At 43.8% G+C, this 21,864-nt stretch overlaps 1 protein-coding gene across 4 annotated transcripts in view; it reads right to left on the minus strand.

Moving 5' to 3' along the window:
- Window positions 1-21,864, minus strand: part of ZFYVE26 (zinc finger FYVE-type containing 26) — a 449,330-nt gene that overhangs the window by 31,579 nt on the left and 395,887 nt on the right. For all 4 annotated transcript variants that reach the window (XM_069208874.1, XM_069208871.1, XM_069208872.1 and 1 more), the window contains one exon: window positions 3,423-3,605. In XM_069208874.1, coding sequence (XP_069064975.1) covers window positions 3,423-3,605 — 183 coding nt within the window. The remainder of the gene's footprint in view (window positions 1-3,422; window positions 3,606-21,864) is intronic.

Genomic DNA, 21,864 nt, shown 5'->3' on the forward strand with positions numbered 1-21,864 from the left:
GCCTGCCAGCACGAATACTGCTGGATTTCCACCCAAAGTGTGGCAGAAATCTGGCAGTACCCATGATATGGTGGGCGGTCTCCTGGCACCTGCGGCTTTGGTGGTCTTCATGCAAGACTGCCAAGTAGTAATGAGAGCCAATGTGTCTCCCTCCCACAGGAATAGGGGAAGCCTTCAATATTTGAAAACTGCGCAGTCCAGCCGGGCCTGTCTACTGGGGGAAGGCAATACCAGCCACAGTAGCCAGTATCTTATCCAATGTTTCTGTGTTATATCCAAGAAGGGCCTTCGAGAAGACAAGGAACACTTCTGTGGGTTGCTACTCTTTCCCCAGACAGGATTAAGTCCAGAAAAGGCTGTGGAGAAACTGCTGCTGCAGAGTGGGGAAAAAAATCGTCATGCAAGAAACTGGAGTTCGACTTTGAGGAGGACTAACTGATACCCTTTTAGTCAACTTAACTCTGCTCTTTAATGGGTATGTGTGGACTGCCCTGGTAATGCCGTCTCAGTCAGCTGTCAAAGAAACAAGACACAACACCATCTGGATATGGGAGAGTTTTGCTGTCAACACAGTGTAAGGCAGGTGAACTTGTGCCTGACTAACATAGTGCTGTAGGGTGCTCATACCCCCATAGCTAGACACCCAGCAAGCTCTTAATAAATCCTGACTTCATTCCCTGGCTTGCCGCCTCATAAGGGTTGCTAGAGGAGACTTAATTGAATCCAGAACCAATGGAATTGTCTTTCTAGCCCATCGACTCTGGAGGAATTTAAATCTGAACCCACGGTCAGGAACTCAGGATTTCCACTGTGGATGCCCCGGTCCTGGGGGTGCCTGCTGTTGGAAAATCTTGACTGCAATCTCAAGGTGCCACGATAAGGGTCCTTTTCTTTCACCATTACTGTAGAGACACCCGGAGAGAAGTGACACCCTTGCCAGCAATTGTTTCCAACAAGTAGTCTAGTGGTTACTGCAGCTGTGTCCCAACAACCTAGGCCTTTTATTCTCTAGCGGGTAGCTACCACTGGGACTTAGTAGCATGTGTGTTTAGTTCGATATAAGTGCATTGGGCACATTTCAGAGGCAAAAAGAATGAATCATCAAAACCGCAAGGAAGAGCGATACAGGGATCCTAAAACCAGGCCACTGACCAGGACAAACCAACCAATCAAAGCAGCCAAAACTGTTACATTAGCCTTTGAAGTGCATCTTTATTTACGTAATTCTGTATTTTCGTGCCTGCATGCTTTCAACTCGATTGGAGGACCCCAAAGTTTCAGATGCACAGTCTAACAATGTTAACTTCAATTTTAGTGCTTTTAATCTGCTTGGTGTTGATTTCTTAAAAACAAAAATGTTTAACACTTTGTGGGCTTATTTGTTTATGTGTAAATTCGAACCCTCAAGTGCATCTTTTATTTTTAATTTCTTTACTGATCTTAGCAGCGGTAGCAACCCTTAAATGCACCATCCCTCTCCTTGTTCATGAATAACTCAAATAAATTTTTATGTACATATAAAGGCCATCAGTTTAACGCGACACTGCCAGTGCATTATCACAAATAACATCACATCAACGCAATACACATCGGAATCCCTACCCATCTCTCACTCAGGCTGCTCAATATCATTTCACAGGGTTTCTCTTTGGGCTGCTACTTCTTCTCTTGTTGCAATTCAATTATTTTCATGTTCCATTCCAAGGTCCACCCCCCCACCTCCAAAGTATGTCAACCTATGCCGCACTCCGCATTCTGCTTGTACCAGTCGCATAAATTCCCTGGTCCATCCCTCTTTAGTTGGCAGTCGACTAAATATCCACTTCAATGTAATATATTTTCAGGTCACCACCAATCCTAACTCCACCACTTTAATCATTATTTTTGTGTGCTTAGAGCTGGGTTCATAGTCCAATAGGCATAACTATATCGTCTGCAATTCCTGCATTTCTAAATTAAATGACTCATTGGACAATTATCTCATTACCTGTTACTCTCATACTGTATGCACTCTGTATGGCTAATCACATATCACATTAAGAAAGCTTGGCTCCTCGATCTTGGCTTCTCGACCAAGTGCCAAAGGACATCTTTTTGTCATCCAGTTGGAATGTATTACTATTCTGGCCCCAGAACACCAGTGGGAAACAACATGACTTGCTCAAGCGGAGTCTCAGAAGCTTCTTACTCTCCTGGGACCCCAAGTAAAGGTCTCAAAATGTAGTCTTAATTGTGAAAGCTTTAATATCCCTCTGACGTGGTGTCTAGACACGAGTGAGTAACTATGAAATAAATAAATATATATTTAGGCGATCTGACCAATGAGAAAAGTACACAGAAAATGCTCTCTCTAGCACACACTGTTACCAGTGAGCTCCTGAAGTTGCCTTCATGGTCATAGATGCGCATCTCTGACACCAAAAGACAAAATTTTATTCTGAAATTAGAACTGAGTGCATCTTGTCACTGCCCCACTCTGGACTCCGAGTTGTACACAATTCACACAGTGCACAGGTAGTAGAGCCTTAGAGTATGCTAGCATCCACGTTCATATATCTCCCTACATGTTGCTCCTTTCGTGGCTACTCTTGCTAGAGGACTTTTCCAAGCCAAAATGCTTCCTACAGGTAGGGTATTGGAACAGCGGACTGTACTCCTCTCGCCACTAAGCATTCACACACAACCATATACAAATGTTAATATGTTCCATGAGAGACCTATGCTCACACTCTGTCCACACCCTTTTCTCAAGTGTCCCCAGTCGGAGCAAAAAATATGTTCTGCAGAAAATGTATTTATGGAACAGAGAAACCTGGTACGGTTGACTCTACAAAATATTTTTAACTAAGAAATTAAAGTGGAGGTGTGTAAGGAACAAGAAGATGAACTATGTAGACGAAATGACAAACAATTATTGCTGTCATAATCTCAAACATGATTTTCAGCTAAACGTTATCAGTATTGCCAACTTGAAAATTAATAACTGACCAGATGTTACTTCCCTATGAACTATCAAAATGACCAAAACCATGACTATTCTAAGGTTAAAACAAATCACACAAATAAATGATAAAACACATTACAACAACCATGCTCACATGCACAGAAGTGTGGAGGTGGAGAGATAGTTTCTATAGCCACTTGAAGTACAGGCACCTGCCTCGAAGGGCTAGGGCTTCTCAAATTGTCTGGAGATTTTGCTCTCTATTATGTGTGTTCAGAACCAGAGGGGACCTAAACAACTCTCTCCAATGAAATATTTTGTTTTATATATTCCATTCTACGATCATAGGAAACCTTTACTACACGTATTAACAAAATATATAAGAATCAAGAAATATAAACACCTAGTGCTAAGTGCAACTGAATACGCATAGGATTGAAAATTACTATGGGCATAGGCCAAATGCTTATTGCGTTACCTCTCCAGATATATGTTCATGCTCTTGAAGACTTTGGAATATGATGTTGTCAATGTCGTTTTCAGCAGCAACTCCTGACTCTCTTACGCATTTCAGCAACTGCCGAAACTCTCCAAAGTGCTGCCGCTTGAGCAGATGTTTCGAAACCTTAATGTAGACTGACGCGGGATCCAACTGAAAATCCTGATGGATGAAATATAGTGTATGAATGATTAAAACATCCTCTAGAGAAGTCCATTGTCCCATGTATACATAATATGTATAGACAGTTCAGTAACTATGAGGTTACTCGACATTAACAAGCAGGATCACACATGTAAGTGTGGATACAAATGTGAAACTAAGCAGTTTAAGGGCCCTGGTAGTCTCCACCTGATCTTGCATGGGCGGCCACAGATTATTTTTGGACACAATTTATAGGTGCTTCAGATAACTGTAACCGGTGAATGTCAGTGTTTTTCTTTAAAAAGGTATGTTTTTACTGACATTCTCACCTGTTTTTTTAAAGTGAATTTCTAAGGTTTAAATGTAAAGTAAGATATTATTACAATTCGTAACAACAATGTCTCTATGACCTTTGTTTTTTATCTCTCTCTCTATATATATATACATTAATATATTAATATTTTAAACAAAAGGTCAGAGTTATTGATTCAGAGGCGCACTCAGCTGCAGGTGCTGGTAACGAAGGAGACCACCCTCGAAAATATAATATATCCAAGAAATAGTTTACCGCACTCCAAAATTCCTTAAATGTGCTTTTTTTCTGAATAAACATGCCTTTAAGGATTTCTGGAGTGAGGTAAACTATTTCTTGGATACATATTATATATATATATATATATATATATATATATATATATATATATATGGAAAATGTCACTTACCCAGTGTACATCTGTTCGGGGCACGTTCCGCTGCAGATTCACATGCTGTGCACTGTTCCTGCCATCTAGTGTTGGGCTCGGAGTGTTACAAGTTGTTTTTCTTTGAAGTCTTTTCGAGTCACAGGACTGATTGACTCCTCCTTTTCGGCTCCATTGCGCATGGGCATCGACTCCATCTTAGATTGTTTTCCCGCAAAGGGTAAGGTATGAGTGATAGAGTGTAAAGAAAGATGTCCATGCAATGGAATAGAGATCTATATACATAGATTAAATAAAGAGGTGTCCATGCAATGGAATAAAGGTGTATATACATATGCACAAAATTTAAATGTAACTTTAACGGCTACAGACTCCCAGGGAGGAGGGAGGGCGCATGTGAATCTGCAGTGGAACATGCCACGAACAGATGTACACTGGGTAAGTGACATTTTCCGTTCGATGGCATGTGTAGCTGCAGATACACATGCTATGCATAGACTACAAAGCAGTAATCCTCCCCTAAGCGGTGGTCAGCCTGTAGGAGTTGAAGTTGGCTGAAATAATGTTCTTAGTACAGCCTGTCCTACTGTGGCTTGTTGTGTTGCTAACACATCTACATAGAAATGCTTGTTAAATGTATGAGGTGTCAATCGAGTGGCTGCTTTACACATTTCTGTCATTGGTATGTTTCCTAGAAATGCCATTGTTGCTCCTTTTTTCCTAGTGGAGTGCGCCTTTGGCGTAATTAGCAGTTGTCTTTTAGCCTTTAGTTAACAAGTTTGTATACATTTCACTATCCACCTGGCTATGCCTTGTTTTGATATAGGATTACCAGTATGGGTTTTTGGAATGCGACTAACAATTGTTTAGTTTTACGAAAATATTTTGTTCTGTCAATGTAATACATCAGAGCTCTTTTAATATCTAATGTATGTAGTGCTCTTTCTGCCACTGAGTCTGGCTGTGGGAAGAAGACTGGAAGTTCCACTGTTTGGTTTAAATGAAATGGTGATATAACTTTAGGTAGAAATGTAGGATTTGTGCGGAGTACAACCTTATGTTTGTGTACTTGTATAAAGGGTTCTTCAATAGTGAATGCTTGTATTTCACTAACTCTTCGTAATGGAGTGATTGCCACTAGAAATGCTACTTTCCAAGTTAGGAATTGAATCTGACAAGAGTGCATGGGTTCAAATGGTGGACCCATGAGCTGTGTAAGTACAATGTTAAGGTTACATGAGGGTACTGGTGGCGTTCTTGGAGGTATGACCCTCCATGAAAGCTTTAATGACTGGTACCCTAAATAGAGATTTGGTTTTGTTTATTCTGCAAATAAGCAGAAATTGCTGTGAGATGTATTTTGATGGATGAAAAAGCTAAATTTGCTTTTTGTAGGTGGAGTAAATAACTCACAATGTCCTGTATGGATGCATCTAACGGTGTTATGTGTTTTGCTTGACAATAGAAAACAAATCTTTTCCATTTGTTTGCATAACACTGCCTGGTAATAGGTTTTCTTGCCTGTTTAATGACTTCCATACACTCTGGTGGAAGATTTAGATACCCAAACTCGATTTCAGGAGCCAGATTGCCAGATTGAGCATCGCTGGATTGGGGTGTCTGATCTGCTGTTTGTTCTGTGTCAGTAGGTCTGGTCTGTTTGGGAGTTTGACGTGTGGTACTATTGACAGGTCTAGCAGTGTGGTGTACCATGGCTCGCATGCCCAAGTTGGTGCTATAAGTATGAGTTTGAGTTTGTTTTGGCGCAGTTTGTTGACCAAAAATGGAATGAGCGGGAGAGGGGGAAAAGCGTAAGCAAATATCCCTGACCAGTTGATCCATAGAGCATTGCCCTTGGATTGAGGGTGTAGGTACCTGGACGCGAAGTTTTGACATTTTGCGTTCTGGTTGGTGGCGCACAGATCTATGTTTGGTGTCCCCCACTGACGAAAGTATTTGTGAAGTACCTGGGGTGAATTTCCCACTCATGAGTTTGTTGGTGATCTCGACTGATTCCACCACTGAAGCGAAATGTGTGTTTGGCGGTCTATCAACACTAGGTCTTGGAGATGACCCTGTGCCTGCGACCATTGTTTTGCGAGGCACTGTTGTAAGGGTCTCATGTGTAATCTTGCGTTTGGGACAATGGCGATGCACGATGCCATCATACCTAGCAGTTTCATGACAAAACTGACAGTGTAGTGCTGATTTGGCTGAATTTTTGGCAATATGGTGTGGAACGATTGCACTCTTTGTGGGCTTGGACTTGCAAGCACCTTTTGAGTGTTCAGTGTAGCTTCCAAGTACTGCTGAATTTGCGATGGTTGCAGGTGTGATTTTTGGTAATTTATTGAGAACCCTAGTGTGTGTAGTGTAGGGTATCTATTACATAATGTGTGTGATGTTGACACTGTCCTTGATTGTTGGCTTTTATTAGCCAATCGTCGAGATATGGGAATACATGCATATGTTGTCTCCTTATGTATGCTGCTACTACGGCAAGGCATTTTGTAAAGACTCTGGGGGCTGTTGTTATCCCGAAAGGTAATACCTTGAATTGGTAATGTTTCCCTTGTATAACAAACATGAGGTATTTTCTGTGAGCTGGATGGATGGGTATGTGAAAATACGCATCTTTTAGATCCAGTGTTGACATAAATTCTCCCTGTTGTAGCAATGGGGCTACATCTTGTAGTGTCACCATGTGAAAGTGTTCTGATGGGATGTAGAGGTTGAGAGTCCTGAGATTTAAAATTGGTCTTTATGTTTTGTCTTTCTTGGGAATAAGGAAGTACAGGGAGTAAAACCCTGTTCCTTTTTGGTGATGTGGCACTAGTTCTATGGCTTGTTTGAGTAAAAGTGCCTGCACTTCTGTTTGTAACATTGCAAGATGTTGCAATGAAAGTTTGTGCGCTTTTGGGGGGAATGTCCGGAGGAAATTGTGTGAACTCTATGCAGTAGCCATGTTGGATAATGGATAGTACCCATGTGTCTGTTGTGATGTCTTACCATTGGTCGTGGAACATTTTCAGTCTTCCTCCCACAGGGGAAGTGTGTTGAGGGAAGGTGATGACAAAGTTACTGTTTGTTATTAGTGGCTTGTTTTGAGGATTGGAATTTTCCCCTAGACTTGGGAAATTGTCCTCTGTAGGATCCCCGAAATCCCCCTCTTTGGTATTGTGTCTGGTATGAGGGCTTGGATTGTGAGGTGGATGGCTCAGAGGGCTGTGGCCTGAAGCCTCCCCTATATTGAGGCTTCCAAAATGTGCCTCTGTATTGGGATGAGTAAAGTGCTCCCTTCGCTTTAGCAGTGTCGGCATCTTTTTTCATTTTATCTATGGCTGTGTCCACCTGTGTGCCAAATAATTGCTGTTGATTAAAAGGCATGTTGAGGACAGCCTGTGTGATTTCAGGTTTAAAACCTGATGACCTGAGCCATGCATGCCGCCTAATGGGGACAGCTGTATTTATAGTCCTTGCGGCTGTATCAGCTGAGTCTAGCGCCGATCTTATTTGGTTATTTGTAATCGCCTATCCCTCCTCTACTACCTGCTGAGCTCTGCTTTGGTGTTCCCTGGGGAGATGCTGAATAATGTCCTTCATCTCATCCCAATGAGCCCTATCGTATCTATCGAGGAGGGCCTGCAAATTAGCTATGCGCCACTGATTGGCTGCTTGTGACGCCACCCTTTTCCCTGCAGCATCAAATTTTCTGCTTTCCTTATCTGGAGGGGGTGCATCTCCAGAGGACTGCGAGTTAACTCTTTTCCTCGCTGCACTGACCACTACCGAATCGGGGGGCAACTGTTGTGTGATATACACCGGGTCTGAGAGTGTTGGTTTGTATTTTTTTTTTCTACCCTTGGGGTTATAGCCCTTCCTTTAATGGGCTCCTGGAATATCTGCTGGGCACGTTTGAGCATACCGGGGAGCATGGGTAGGCTTTGGTATGTGGCGTGGGTTGAGGACAATGTATTGAATAAAAAGTCGTCCTCTAGAGGCTCTGTGTGCATGCTTACGTTGTGGAAAGCTGCTGCCCTAGCTAAAACCTGTGTATACGAGGTTCTAACCTCAGGTGGAGAGGGCTTAGATGGGTAGCACTATGGGCTGTTGTCTGATACTGGGTCATCGTACAGATCCCATGGATTTGTGTCCTGATGTGACTGCATAGTGTGTGTTGGAGACTGCAGTGTGTGTAGCAGGTGGGGAGACAGTCCGTTGAGGAGAGTGAGGAGGAGACTGCTGAGGAGAAAACTAGCGAGGCAGAGATTTCTCTCTTGGCACTTTAGCCGTTGGCTGATCAGTGTCCAAACGTCCATAGAAGGCCAGTTTTCTTTTTATCTTGAGAGGAGTTGCTGTGAGGATCTTGCCAGTGTCCTTGTGGATCTGTATCCTGGCTTGTTTATCATCGAAATCCTCCATTTGTTGTAGCTCTTCCTCAAATCTATGGCTTACTTTTAGCTGTTTCAAAAGTCCATGCTCCTCTGTATAGGAATGCTTTTTCGGCTCCAAAGCCGTTTTTTTCGGCACTGAAGGGCCTGGGGTAGTGGTTGGCCTTGGTTCCGAAAGGGACTTTCGGGGTCTCGATTCGATGGGTCGGTGCCGTGTGCTTTCGGAGCCTGTGTCTCGGCTCGAGTCCGAAGACTTCGTAACGGGCGTGGCCTTTTTGAGTGCTGAAGGTGTTACTTGGTCACCGGTCGATTTTTTTAGGGTGGAGCCATGGCCTTCCGGCAGTGGCGCCCCGAGGCCTTATGTTTGGTCTTGGTCTGGGTCAGGGCAAGCGTACTCACATGTTGGGCTGCTGTCAGTGGTCAGTCGATGTCGGACTCTTCGGAATCAGATCCCTGAACGGAGATGGCGGTGTGAATCATCTCCTCCTCTTCCGCGTCGAGGCGTTCGGTGCTTCTGGACACCATCTGCAATCTTCTCGCTCTTCGGTCTTGTAAGGTCTTTTTGGAATGGAAGGATCTACAGGCTTCACACGTATCCTCTCGATGATCTGGAGACAAACACAGATTACAAACCAGATGTTGATCTGTGTAGGGATACTTGGCGTGGCATCGAGGGCAGAATCTGAACGGGGTCCGGTGCATGAGGCTTGAACAACCGGAGTGAAAAGGAACACGTCCGAACCCGATGGCGGAAAGAAAACAATCTAAGATGGAGTCGATGCCCATTCGCAATGGAGCCGAAAAGGAGGAGTCACTCGGTCCCGTGACTTTAAAAAGACTTCTTCGAAGAAAAACAACTTGTAACACTCGGAGCCCAACACTAGATGGTAGGACCTGTGCATAGCATGTGTATCTGCAGCTACACATGCCATCGAACATATATATTCACTTAAAAAACAAAGGTTAGGTAGTTAGGCTCACATTTCAAACATACAAAACCATAGTAATTCACCTCTTAGTGTTAGAGTTATTTCAAGAAAATATAACTTGTGCCCTAAGGCAACTGTAACTCGTGCCCCCAGGGCCCAACCACATATTACTGGGTGCTCAGGGCACCCAGTTTAAACCTATGGGGACTGTGGGGGGATCCTCAAGGCCCCTGCAAAACTGGCCGGCTCCTGTCTCTTGCGGGAGCCGGCATACCTCCAGCAAGCCTTAAATAGCAGCTCCCTGCTTGGGGGACCAATCTCTTTGCCTCAATGCATGTTTCCGTGCAGGAAAAGTGAGGAAAACTCCACTTTCAGCAAGCAGGAGCAGCTGGACAGTTCCCACTTGCTGAAAGCAGAGTTATGTTTGCGTTTGCTTGGTGGGAGCTGTCAGCTCCCGCCAAGCAAAACCAAACAACAACCTCCCAATGGTGGGCACCTTGGTAGATAGCAGGAGCTGACCGTGGGGGGTGGTGGCTTCGAGGGCCATGCTTGGCTCCAAATGGGGAAGGGGGGGCCACCTACTTAATTTCAACTTGGCCCAGGGAAGGTGGTGGACCTCAGGGCCGGGGATCTGTGACAAACCACCTCCTTATACTCTATTTGCCCCGGGGAGGTGTGGTCTCCCACATACTTTACATTATTAATTTTGCCTGGGTTTGCGGAAGGCACGTGCCCCCCCCACACACTTTACATTATTGACTTTGCCCCGGGAGATGGCAGTCCCCGGAGGTGCCCCCTCCCTCCACGCTTTAAATTATTGACTTTGCCCCAGGGAGGTGGCTGTCCCCAGGGCTCTAATAGCTCAAGGATGGGGGCCCAGTGTGACCCCTTCCTATTCCGCAATGCCCTGGGACCTGGCCCACCCAGGGGCCAAAGCATTTATAAATGCAGAGACCGCTTTAAAAAAAAAAACATTAAAAAAAAAAAATCACAGTGAAATCCATGGCTCCAGCCGCTGACTTTGCCGCATTTTAAAAAGAAAAGCTTTTTAGCCTTGGCATGGTCCCTGGAGGTCCCCTCGACCAAGGATAGGGACTTAGGGTATCCATACCCTGGCCCCCTTTTTTTGTTTTTTATGGGACCCAGCTGAAGTGGAGTCCCAAAATGGCTGCCAACACTTCCTTGTTACAGTGTTGGCAACCAATCAGATATCAGCACGGGACAGTTGGATCCGCACCCCTAGATATCAAGATTTTATCGCCTTTAATACCTCAGAAACCACTGAGTGGATTTACACCCAATCACACAAACACAATCTGTGCGCCAGGATCTAGTTTCCTACCGAATTTGGTGTAATTCTGTTTAGCGGTTCGGGCTGTAGGCATGTCTAAAGACCCAATGGGAAAATGAATGGAGAAAACGTGTTTTGAGACCCCCCCCTTTTTTCTTTTCCCCGCTTGACAGATCAGCCCAAAACTTACAAGACAGCAGCTGGACCATATGTCGTATTCATTTTGAAAGTTTTGTGAAGATTCATCAAGCGGTGCCAAAGTTGTTGGCAAAACAAAAAATGTTTTTCCTTATGAAACTAGGTCCTAACTATAGCTACCTACTGGCGAGCACCAATGCGCTCCCACCAGCTTGCTCCCTCCTTTGATCAAGTCTCTAGATTGTGAAATTGAAGTACTACAATATACAAAACTATAGGAAATGGCTATATCAACACTATTCTCGATCAGCAATAATCTACTGAAGCCTGAAAATAAAGAGCCCACTATATTATTGAATGTTACAAACCCAGGCCAGACATCCCATTAAAACTAAGGAAGCTCTGGCACTAAAACAAACTCTGTGGACAGAATTATAGAATGTTACCTTACTCGTGAAATAAGAGAGTGCCCAATGGCAATCCATGCATCACTGCAAAGATAATAGGAATCTATCACATTGTGGTTAACATTTCTTCTCACAGGGTTTATCTTTATTGAACAAGAGTTTCTTCATCAACCATTCTACCTCAGCTTGGCATGCAAGCATATAACCCGAGAGCTGCTGCCAACCATGGGAAGGAAATCAACCTGAACATCAGCTATATGGGTGATTCGATTGACCTTCAGCAAACCTCCCAGAATTAGGTACTGACAGTAACTGGAAGATAGGCTCTGGAATGCAGACTGCTTAGAGGTCAAACATATGCATTTGAAGTTTTAAAAAACAAAAATCACATCCACTATCTACAATCTGTAAAACTTTCCTGCCTACTGCAGCTGGCACCCTCTCTACAAATTCAATACTAGAATCCTACCTTTTTAAAAAGCCTCACACTCATTTTCTGCTTCTTAAGGCATTTTGTTCAGCAGACATCTTAAGGGGACTTAGCTCTATCAGAATTAATAAGTAGACTCTTTAAAACAGTGGGCACTAAATAAATCTGCAAAGTAAACAAAAGCAAATCATTGTCTAAATTAGCTGAATGCACAACAAAAATGAGAAAAAAAAAGGTTCTTCTTCAACTATCAGAAAGTAGACCAGATCTCTCCCACACTGACTCTGGACAGGCCTAATGACCATGAAGAAATTGAGAGCAGAAAGCAAGTGTCAAATCGTTACGATTCGCCATTGACTTTCCACTCACTATCTCTCACCGTATAAATAAATTAGTAAAATCTGCTAACTTCTATCTACATCAATTGAAGAAAATAAAACCCTGCTGTCATCTCAGAACTGGTGCACAAACGCTCGCAATATCCCGGACAGACTCTGAAAATGCCATACTACACGACCTACCGACTTCCACACTATCCTCAATAAAAGCTGTTTTTCACTCCATGATATGCCTCATCAAAGACAATAAAACGTTTGGCCACGTTTCAACACTGAAAAAACTCAACTGGCTCCCACTATAAGCAAATGCCATGTTCAAAATAAGCTTTCAAACCTACAAAGTGCTACACCAAGGAACATTCAGCTACCTAGCAGACATCTTGACCATCCCAAGAAGCTCATGACAATCAAGGGGTAAGAAATCTTGTCTGCAAACACTAACTTTCAAATTCCTCCTTGCCCTGAAACAATCCTTTTGGGTTCCACCACTAACTCCATGAGCTCGCTACCTCTTCTACTGAAAAACATACAGGACATCTTGACTTACAGAAAAAGACTCAAAACTCACCTACTTAAATTCTACCTTGAAGGTCCAAGCACCATGATCCCCCCAAATACCTCTGGCATGGATCCCTGCACCTACTACCAGAATGGTTCAGAATCCCTAATTTGACCCCAGAATTGTTCTAATATGATTATAAAGGTGACCAAAATGCAGAGCAAGTACAATACATAAGCTGTCTTATGTTACTTAATGGTATGGTCCACCTCTTACTCCTGTCGTCTTCCCGGATTTCTCCCCTTCTTTCTTTTCCTCCCCAACCCCACAGGTGCCTCATAGTGTTGGTATGTGTGTTTTTCTCTTCAAAGTACCTGGTAAAGCAACATGTGATTTGTTGCACTGTTATATTTATGTATCTATCCCTCATGTTATATTTAAAATGCCTTAATGCCAATTTGGTGGAACGAGTGCTATATAAAACAGTTAAATAAATGTAGATATAGACAGTTTGAGTCACAAGACCCGTTGTGACTTCATTCTGAGTCTACAATGCACCAGGACAGGGGCTACATTTATTTATTTACTCAGAGAATCCACAGAGACACGACTATCAAATCACAAACCAACATATTACAGTCAAAAAAGTGAACCACATAAATACATATAACAATAAAATCCTTCACTCGACCTCCACCTCAAATTATCTTTAAATAAAAAGTAAATCATTCACTGTCAGCACAACTTATAAAAATACTTCACCTGCAAAGTGCTTTCTAGAAACAGTTTTAGAGTGGTCCATTAAACCTACTTAAAATTGTAAAAAATGACAAAGAAGCTTTTTAAACAACAGCAAATATTAACAGAGGGTGGATGAAATATCCTAAATAACACCTCGTTATATAATGTAGACCAGAAACATTTTTTTCAAGTTGATAACAGGTACTTACATCTCTGCTGTTTTAGATTGGACAAAAAACAGCACATGAGCTAAGTCTTGAATCATGGCATTACAGAACTGACAACTCTGTGTCCCCTGGACTGGCTCTTAGCTCATGGATTGGCCCTTATTGGGAGCAGTCCAAATGTTAACGGTATGTAGACAGACCTATCCAGTGGATCCAAATTTGCTCATAAATAAAATTGCATTGCACCACGAGTAACAAGTGAACAGTTCAACTGTAGTCTTGAGGTTTGCTGGCAATGTGCTTTTTAATTTTGTCAGGTTTTTTTTTGTTTTGAGTAAAGACTATAATCGAAATATACCTGAAAATGTCATCTTTTGAAAGGTCTAGTTGAGCCAGCGAGTGCCAGAATAATTTGATGAAGATAAACGCCGTTTCAAAGTCATGTACAAAGGCTCCCCAGGGACTCCACTCCTGATTGTTTCACTTAGCAGACAAGTAGTGTAAGTGGAGAGTGGTGTCGAAACAGAGTCCCTCATTATAACATCAGTGGTACATACCGCCTACCGCACCGGTGACTGCTGTCAACGTACTGCTAATGCGGCTACCATTTGTCCGCCATATTATGAGCACTGCCTGACCTCCGCCACAATAAGGGTGGAAATCCAGCAGTGCTCATGTGGTGGACGGTGGTAAGCCGGCGCTGCTACCACCAGCAACGCCACGAAAACCGTCGTGGTAAGCCAGCTCATAATGCCATGGGCAGTACTATGTTGGCCGCCGGGCTGGAGATAGACATCTCCGGGCTGGTGGCTCATGCCGCCATGGGGGTATGAGTGGAGAAGTGGCTGGTTGGCTGCAATCAACCCGCCAATCTTATAATGTGGCGGTATGTACCGCCAGCCTGTTGGCAGTCACACCGCCACATTATCCCTAGTGGTCAGAAGACTGTCAGGGACATAATGACCCCCCTGAGTGTGCTGTGCATAGTACAGAGAGTAAAAAGGACGTGGAAAGAGCCAAGATCATCGCTGGCTTCTGGGGAGTAGGGTGAGCAGATGTGAATCTACAGCTCTACACACAATGAAAATGTCACTTACCCAGTGTACATCTGTTCGTGGCATTAGTCGCTGCAGATTCACATGTTTGGCACAGTCCGCTGCCTGGTGTTGGGCTCGGAGTATTACAAGTTGTTTTTCTTCGAAGAAGTCTTTTTTGGTCACGGGACCGAAGGACTCCTCCCTCTTCGGCTCCATTGCGCATGGGCGTCGACTCCATCTTAGATTGTTTTCCCCGCAGAGGGTGAGGATGGAGTTGTTTGCTATAAATAGTGCCCATGCAATGGAGTGAATATGTATGTACGTTAAGAGTTTATAATAATTATTTACAAATGTACAGATGTTTAAGATTTATGATCTACTTCTAAACGGCTACAGGCTTCCCGGGGAGGTGGGAGGGTACATGTGAATCTGCAGCGACTAATGCCACGAACAGATGTACACTGGGTAAGTGACATTTTCAGTTCGATGGCATATGTTGCTGCAGATACACATGTTTGGCATAGACTATAAAGCAGTTACCTCCCCTAAAAGCGGTGGTTTAGCCTGTAGGAGTTGAAGTAGTTTGGAATAATGTTCTTAGTACAGCTTGGCCCACTGTAGCTTGTTGTGCATTTAGTACGTCTACACAGTAGTGTTTAGTAAACGTATGAGGCGTAGACCAGGTTGCAGCCTTACATATTTCGCTCATAGGAATGTTTCCTAGAAAGGCCATTGTAGCACCTTTCTTTCTGGTTGAGTGTGCCTTTGGTGTAATAGGCAATTCTCTTTTGGCTTTAAGATAGCATGTTTGAATACATCTGACTATCCATCTAGCAATGCCTTGTTTAGAGATTGGATTTCCTATGTGTGGTTTTTGAAAAGCTATGAACAGTTGTTTTGTTTTCCTGATTAGCTTTGTTCTGTCAATGTAGTACATTAGTGCTCTTTTGATGTCTAATGTATGTAGTGCCCTTTCAGCCACGGAATTTGGTTGTGGGAAGAACACTGGCAATTCTACTGTTTGATTTAAATGGAATGGTGAGATTACTTTTGGCAGAAATTTTGGATTTGTTCTTAGAACTATTTTATTGTTGTGTATTTGAATAAATGGTTCTTGTATGGTAAATGCCTGTATTTCACTTACTCTTCTGAGGGATGTGATTGCAATGAGAAATGCGACTTTCCAGGTTAGATATTGCATTTCACAGGAATGCATGGGTTCGAAAGGTGGACCCATGAGTCTTGTTAAGACGATGTTAAGATTCCATGAAGGAACTGGTGGTGTTCTTGGTGGTATAATTCTTTTTAGCCCTTCCATGAATGCTTTAATAACTGGTATTCTAAATAGAGACGATGAATGAGTAGTTTGTAGGTAAGCAGATATTGCTGCGAGGTGTATTTTTATAGATGAAAAGGCGAGATTTGCTTTTTGCAAATGTAGTAAGTATCCTACTATGTATTTCGTAGAGGCATGTAATGGTTGTATTTGATTGGCATGGCAGTAGTAAACAAATCTTTTCCACTTAGATGCATAGCAGTGTCTAGTGGAAGATTTTCTAGCTTGTTTTATGACCTCCTTGCATTCTTGTGTGAGGTCTAAGTGTCCGAATTCTAGGATTTCAGGAGCCAAATTGCCAGATTCAATGATGCTGGGTTTGGATGCCTGATCTGTTGTTTGTGTTGTGTTAACAGATCTGGTCTGTTGGGTAGTTTGACATGCGGTACTAGTGAAAGGTCTAGTAGAGTTGTATACCAAGGTTGTCTTGCCCATGTGGGTGCTATCAGTATGAGTTTGAGTTGGTTTTGACTCAACTTGTTTACTAGATATGGAAGGAGAGGGAGAGGGGGAAAAGCGTATGCAAATATCCCTGACCAACTCATCCATAGAGCATTGCCTTGTGATTCGCGGTGTGGGTACCTGGATGCGAAGTTTTGGCATTTTGAGTTTTCTTTTGTTGCGAACAAATCTATCTGGGGTGTTCCCCAAATTTGAAAGTACTTGTTCAGAACTTGGGGGTGAATTTCCCATTCGTGGACTTGTTGGTGGTCTCGCGAAAGGTTGTCTGCTAGTTGGTTTTGTATTCCTGGAATAAATTGTGCTATTAGGCGAATGTTGTTGTGAATCGCCCACTGCCAAATTTTTTATGTTAGGAGGCACAATTGTGTTGAGTGTGTTCCTCCTTGTTTGTTTAAATAATACATTGTTGTCATGTTGTCTGTTTTGACAAGAATGTATTTGTGTGTTATTATGGGTTGGAAGGCTTTTAACGCTAGAAATACTGCTAACAGTTCTAGGTAATTGATATGAAATTTTGTTTGGTGTATATCCCATTGTCCTTGAATGCTGTGGTGATTGAGGTGTGCTCCCCACCCTGTCATGGAAGCATCTGTTGTTATAACGTATTGAGGCACTGGGTCCTGAAATGTCCGCCCTTTGTTTAAATTTTTGCTGTTCCACCATAGAAGCGAGAGGTATGTTTGGCGGTCTACCAACACCAGATCTTGAAGTTGACCCTGTGCCTGTGACCATTGTGATGCTAGACACTGTTGTAAGGGTCGCATGTGTAGTCTTGCGTTTGGGACAATGGCTATGCATGATGACATCATGCCTAGAAGTTTTAGCACAAATTTTGCTTGTATCTTTTGGTTTGGAAACATAGCACTTATTACCTTGTGGAATGCCTGCACTCTTTGTGGACTTGGAGTGGCAATTCCTTTTGATGTGTTGATGGTTGCTCCTAGATATTGTTGTGTCTGACACGGTTCTAGGTGTGATTTTGTATAGTTGATGGAAAACCCCAGTTTGTGAAGGGTTTGTATGACACATGTGGTGTCGTTTGCGCATTTTTTTACTGTGTTGGTCTTGATTAGCCAATCGTCTAGGTAAGGGAACACATGTATCTGTTGTCTCCTGATGTGTGCTGCTACTACTGCTAGACATTTTGTGAACACTCTTGGTGCAGTTGTTATTCCGAATGGCAACACTTTGAATTGGTAATGTATTCCTTTGAATACGAACCGTAGGTACTTTCTGTGAGAAGGGTGTATTGGTATATGAAAGTACGCATCCTTTAGGTCTAATGTGGTCATGTAATCTTGCTGTTTGAGCAGTGGAATGATGTCTTGTAGTGTGACCATGTGAAAATGGTCCGATATGATGTAGGTATTTAGTGTCCTGAGATCTAATATTGGTCTTAATGTTTTGTCTTTTTTTGGAATTAGAAAGTACAGGGAGTAAACTCCTGTGTTTTTTTGTTGTACTGGTACTAACTCTATTGCATCCTTTTGCAGTAGTGCTTGAACTTCTAGTCCTAAAAGTTCTAAATGTTGTGGTGACATTTTGCGTGTTTTTGGAGGGATGTTTGGTGGGAATTTGTGGAATTCTATGCAATAGCCATGTTGGATTATTGCTAATACCCAATTGTCTGTTGTAATCTGTTGCCAAGATTGGTAGAATTGGCTTAGTCTTCCCCCCACTGGTGTTGAGTGAAGGGGTTGCGTGACTTGAAAGTCACTGTTTAGGTGGAGGTGTTTTTGGAGTCTGGAATCTTCCCCTACTCCTTGGGAATTGACCCCCTCTATATCCCCTGAAACCTCCCCTTTGGAAGGAACCCTGATATGGTGTGGTTCTTGTTTGTTGGCTGGTGGTGTCTGTGGGTTGGCCACGAAACCCCCCTCTAAATGGAGTTTTTCTAAAAGAGCCTCTGCTCTGCGGGGAGTAGAGTGCGCCTATGGCCTTGGCCGTGTCTGTGTCCTTTTTAAGTTTTTCAATGGCTGTGTCCACTTCAGGGCCAAAAAGTTGTTTTTCGTTGAAGGGCATATTAAGGACAGCCTGCTGGATTTCAGGTTTGAAGCCTGAAGTGCGGAGCCAAGCGTGTCTCCTTATGGTGACAGCGGTGTTGACTGTTCTCGCTGCAGTATCGGCTGCGTCCAGTGAAGAGCGGATTTGATTGTTTGAGATCGTTTGTCCCTCTTCAACTATTTGCTGCGCCCTTTTTTGGTATTCTTGGGGAAGATGGTCTACGAGAAGTTGCATCTCATCCCAGTGAGCGCGGTCATATCTGGCCAGCAGCGCTTGAGAATTTGCGATGCGCCACTGGTTGGCTGCCTGTGATGCTACTCTTTTTCCTGCCGCATCAAATTTTCTGCTTTCTTTGTCCGGAGGTGGGGCGTCGCCAGATGTATGGGAATTTGCTCTTTTGCGAGCTGCCCCTACTACTACGGAGTCAGGTGGTAACTGCGAAGTAATAAACACTGGATCTGTGGGTGGTGGTTTGTATTTTTTATCCACCCTTGGGGTGATGGCTCTTGATTTTACGGGCTCTTCAAAAATTTGTTTTGCGTGCCGTAACATCCCCGGTAGCATTGGGAGACATTGATATTGGCTATGTGTAGCCGAGAGGGTGTTAAATAAAAAATCATCCTCTATAGGATCGGAATGCAGTTGGACATTGTGGAATTCTGCAGCCCTAGCCACCAGTTGTGAGTATGAGGTACTGTCCTCTGGCGGTGACGGCTTTGTGGGGTATGAATCTGGATCATTGTCCGGCACTGGGGTGTCGTATAGGTCCCAAGCGTCTTGATCCTGATTATCTTGACTTATGGTAGTTTGCGCTGGTGAGTGCATTTGTGGCGGTGTTCGTGCCGGCGATGCCTGTTGTAGTGGAGAGGGCGGAGGCGTGACTTTTTTAACCACTTTGGCTTGTGGTTGTGCGTCATCCTTGAGGAGACTGATCCTTCTTTTCCTCATTATTGGGGGAAGGGTTGATATCTTCCCTGTGTGTTGCTGGATGTACAGTCTCTTTTGTGTGTAGTCTGATTCTACACTTTGGAGCTCTTGTCCAAATCTGTGCATCTGGCCACTTATTCCTTGTTCCTCTGAGTAGGATGAAGGTGTGGTATTTTTCGGCGCCGAGAGAGAATCTTTTTTCGGTTTCGGCACCGACAGAATTTTTGTTCCTTTCGGCATGGATTCTCGGTGCCGATGTTTTTCGGTGCCGGTATCTTGTTTTTGTCTCTCGGAGCCGCTTTCTCGGCTCCGAGGTTGCTCCATGGCGGTCCCTCGACCGGAGTCGGGTGTCTTCGCTATGGGCGTGCCCTTTTTCGGCGCCTTCGACGGGTCGCCTGTTTTATGGGTCGAGCCATGGCCTGTTGGCAGTGGCGTCCCCTGGGCTTTCGTTTTGTCGATGGTTTTACTTTTCGACGTCTTACTCACAGTTTGTTGCTGTTGTTCGACGTCGGAGTCTCCGGATTCTGAGTCCGGAACCGAGAATGTTTCCTCTTCGTCGTTGAAACGTTGTTTTGTCGGCGTGGACGCCATTTGTAGACGCCTGGCTCTTCGGTCCCGGAGTGTTTTTCTGGACCGGAAGGCTCAACAGGCCTCACAGGTATCCTCCTTGTGCTCGGGGGACAAGCACAAGTTACAGACCAAGTGCTGATCTGTATAAGGATACTTACTGTGACATTTTGGGCAGAAACGGAACGGGGTCCGCTCCATCGGCTTCGATGTCGCACGCGGTCGGGCCGACCAGGCCCCGATGGGGGAATCGAAGCTACCCCAAAGTCTTCCGATGATCGGTGTCGATGTACCTAACTATCCCGATACCGAACGGAACAATACCGACGCTTTCTTCCGAGATTCTGACTAACTTTCCAAACCGAAACACGGAGCGAAAAGGAATACGTCCGAACCCGACAGCGGAAAAAAACAATCTAAGATGGAGTCGACGCCCATGCGCAATGGAGCCGAAGAGGGAGGAGTCCTTCGGTCCCGTGACCAAAAAAGACTTCTTCGAAGAAAAACAACTTGTAATACTCCGAGCCCAACACCAGGCAGCGGACTGTGCCAAACATGTGTTTCTGCAGCAACATATGCCATCGAACATAAAGTTACAGGATAATTAACATTTTTTTGTTCCTAGACTGGAGATACACATGCTCTGCATACAGTATAAAGCAGTCTCTTTCTGAAGTGTTGGCTAGAAGCATATGATGCAGATGTATAAAAGAGTGCTCTAAGGACAACTTAGCCAACCAATGCTTGCTGACATGCTAGAACTCCTGCACAATAGTGCATAGTGAAGGTGTGAAGTGTTGACTAAGCAGCAGCCTTACATAAATTTGTTGAAGGAATATTATCCCAAAAAAGGCTAGGGTGGGCCCTTGTTTGCATGTAGAGTGGGATCAATGGGCATGAAGAATGAGCACCTGCCCTCAGCAAGTCTGGATGCTCTTGACTATCCATCTCAAAGTGCTAGCTTTGGAGATATCATAAACCTTGTGAGGTTTCACCAAAGCTATAAATAAGCAACCTATTAACATCCAGAATGTGAAAGGTTCTTTCCTCTACAGGCTGTGGGTGTGGAAAACAGATAGGCAGCTCAATGGTCTGATTCATGTGAAAGGAGGAGCAACTTTTGGCAAGAATTCAGGGTTGGTACAAAGAACTATGCTATCTTTGTGAACCTGGATGATTGGTTCCTGTACGGTAAAATCTAGAGCTCACTAATGCATCTGAAGGAGGTGACTGCAAGTAAGAAGGCCAATGTCCAAGACAAGAACTGTAAGTTACGTGAGAGTGGAGACACAAAGAGATGCCCCATGAGTCGTGCAAAGACCACAGTGATGTTCACACAGGTACAAGGGGCATCTTTTAAGGTAATTCCCTTGTGAGACCCTCCATGAAAGCGTTAATGACTGGGATCTGGTTGTTTGTTTTGCCTGTAGGAAAGTACCCTTTCTGGCATTGTTAGCCCCCCACTTTGTGCCTGGTATCTGATGTACTTTCAAAGAAATGTACACTGGGTTCCTACTAACCAGGTCCTCAGTCCAAGATCTCTTTCTCTAAAACTGCATAATTCTTGCCCCAATTGGCAAAACCTTTAGCACCCTCTGTAAGTCCCTAGTAAATGGTACCCCCTGAACCTAGGGCCTGGGGTACTGAAGAGCGTCCCTAAGGGCTGCAGCATGAATTGTGCCACCCTAAGGGACCCCTCATCAAGCACCTGACAGGCTACGTGTTTTGGTGCAGATCAAAGTGAAAACCCAACATGACATACAGCCTGTGTGCCCTGTCCCCTAACACTGCATGCAATATATGTTTAAGTCACCACTCTAACAGGCCTTACAGTCCTAAGGTAGGGTGCATTATATTACATGTGAGGGCCTATGTCTTTGCCTATTTTCAGACATAGTAAATGACCAGTGTA

Source organism: Pleurodeles waltl, chromosome 9 (genome assembly GCF_031143425.1).
Source record: "Pleurodeles waltl isolate 20211129_DDA chromosome 9, aPleWal1.hap1.20221129, whole genome shotgun sequence".
Taxonomy (NCBI): Eukaryota; Metazoa; Chordata; class Amphibia; order Caudata; family Salamandridae; genus Pleurodeles; species Pleurodeles waltl.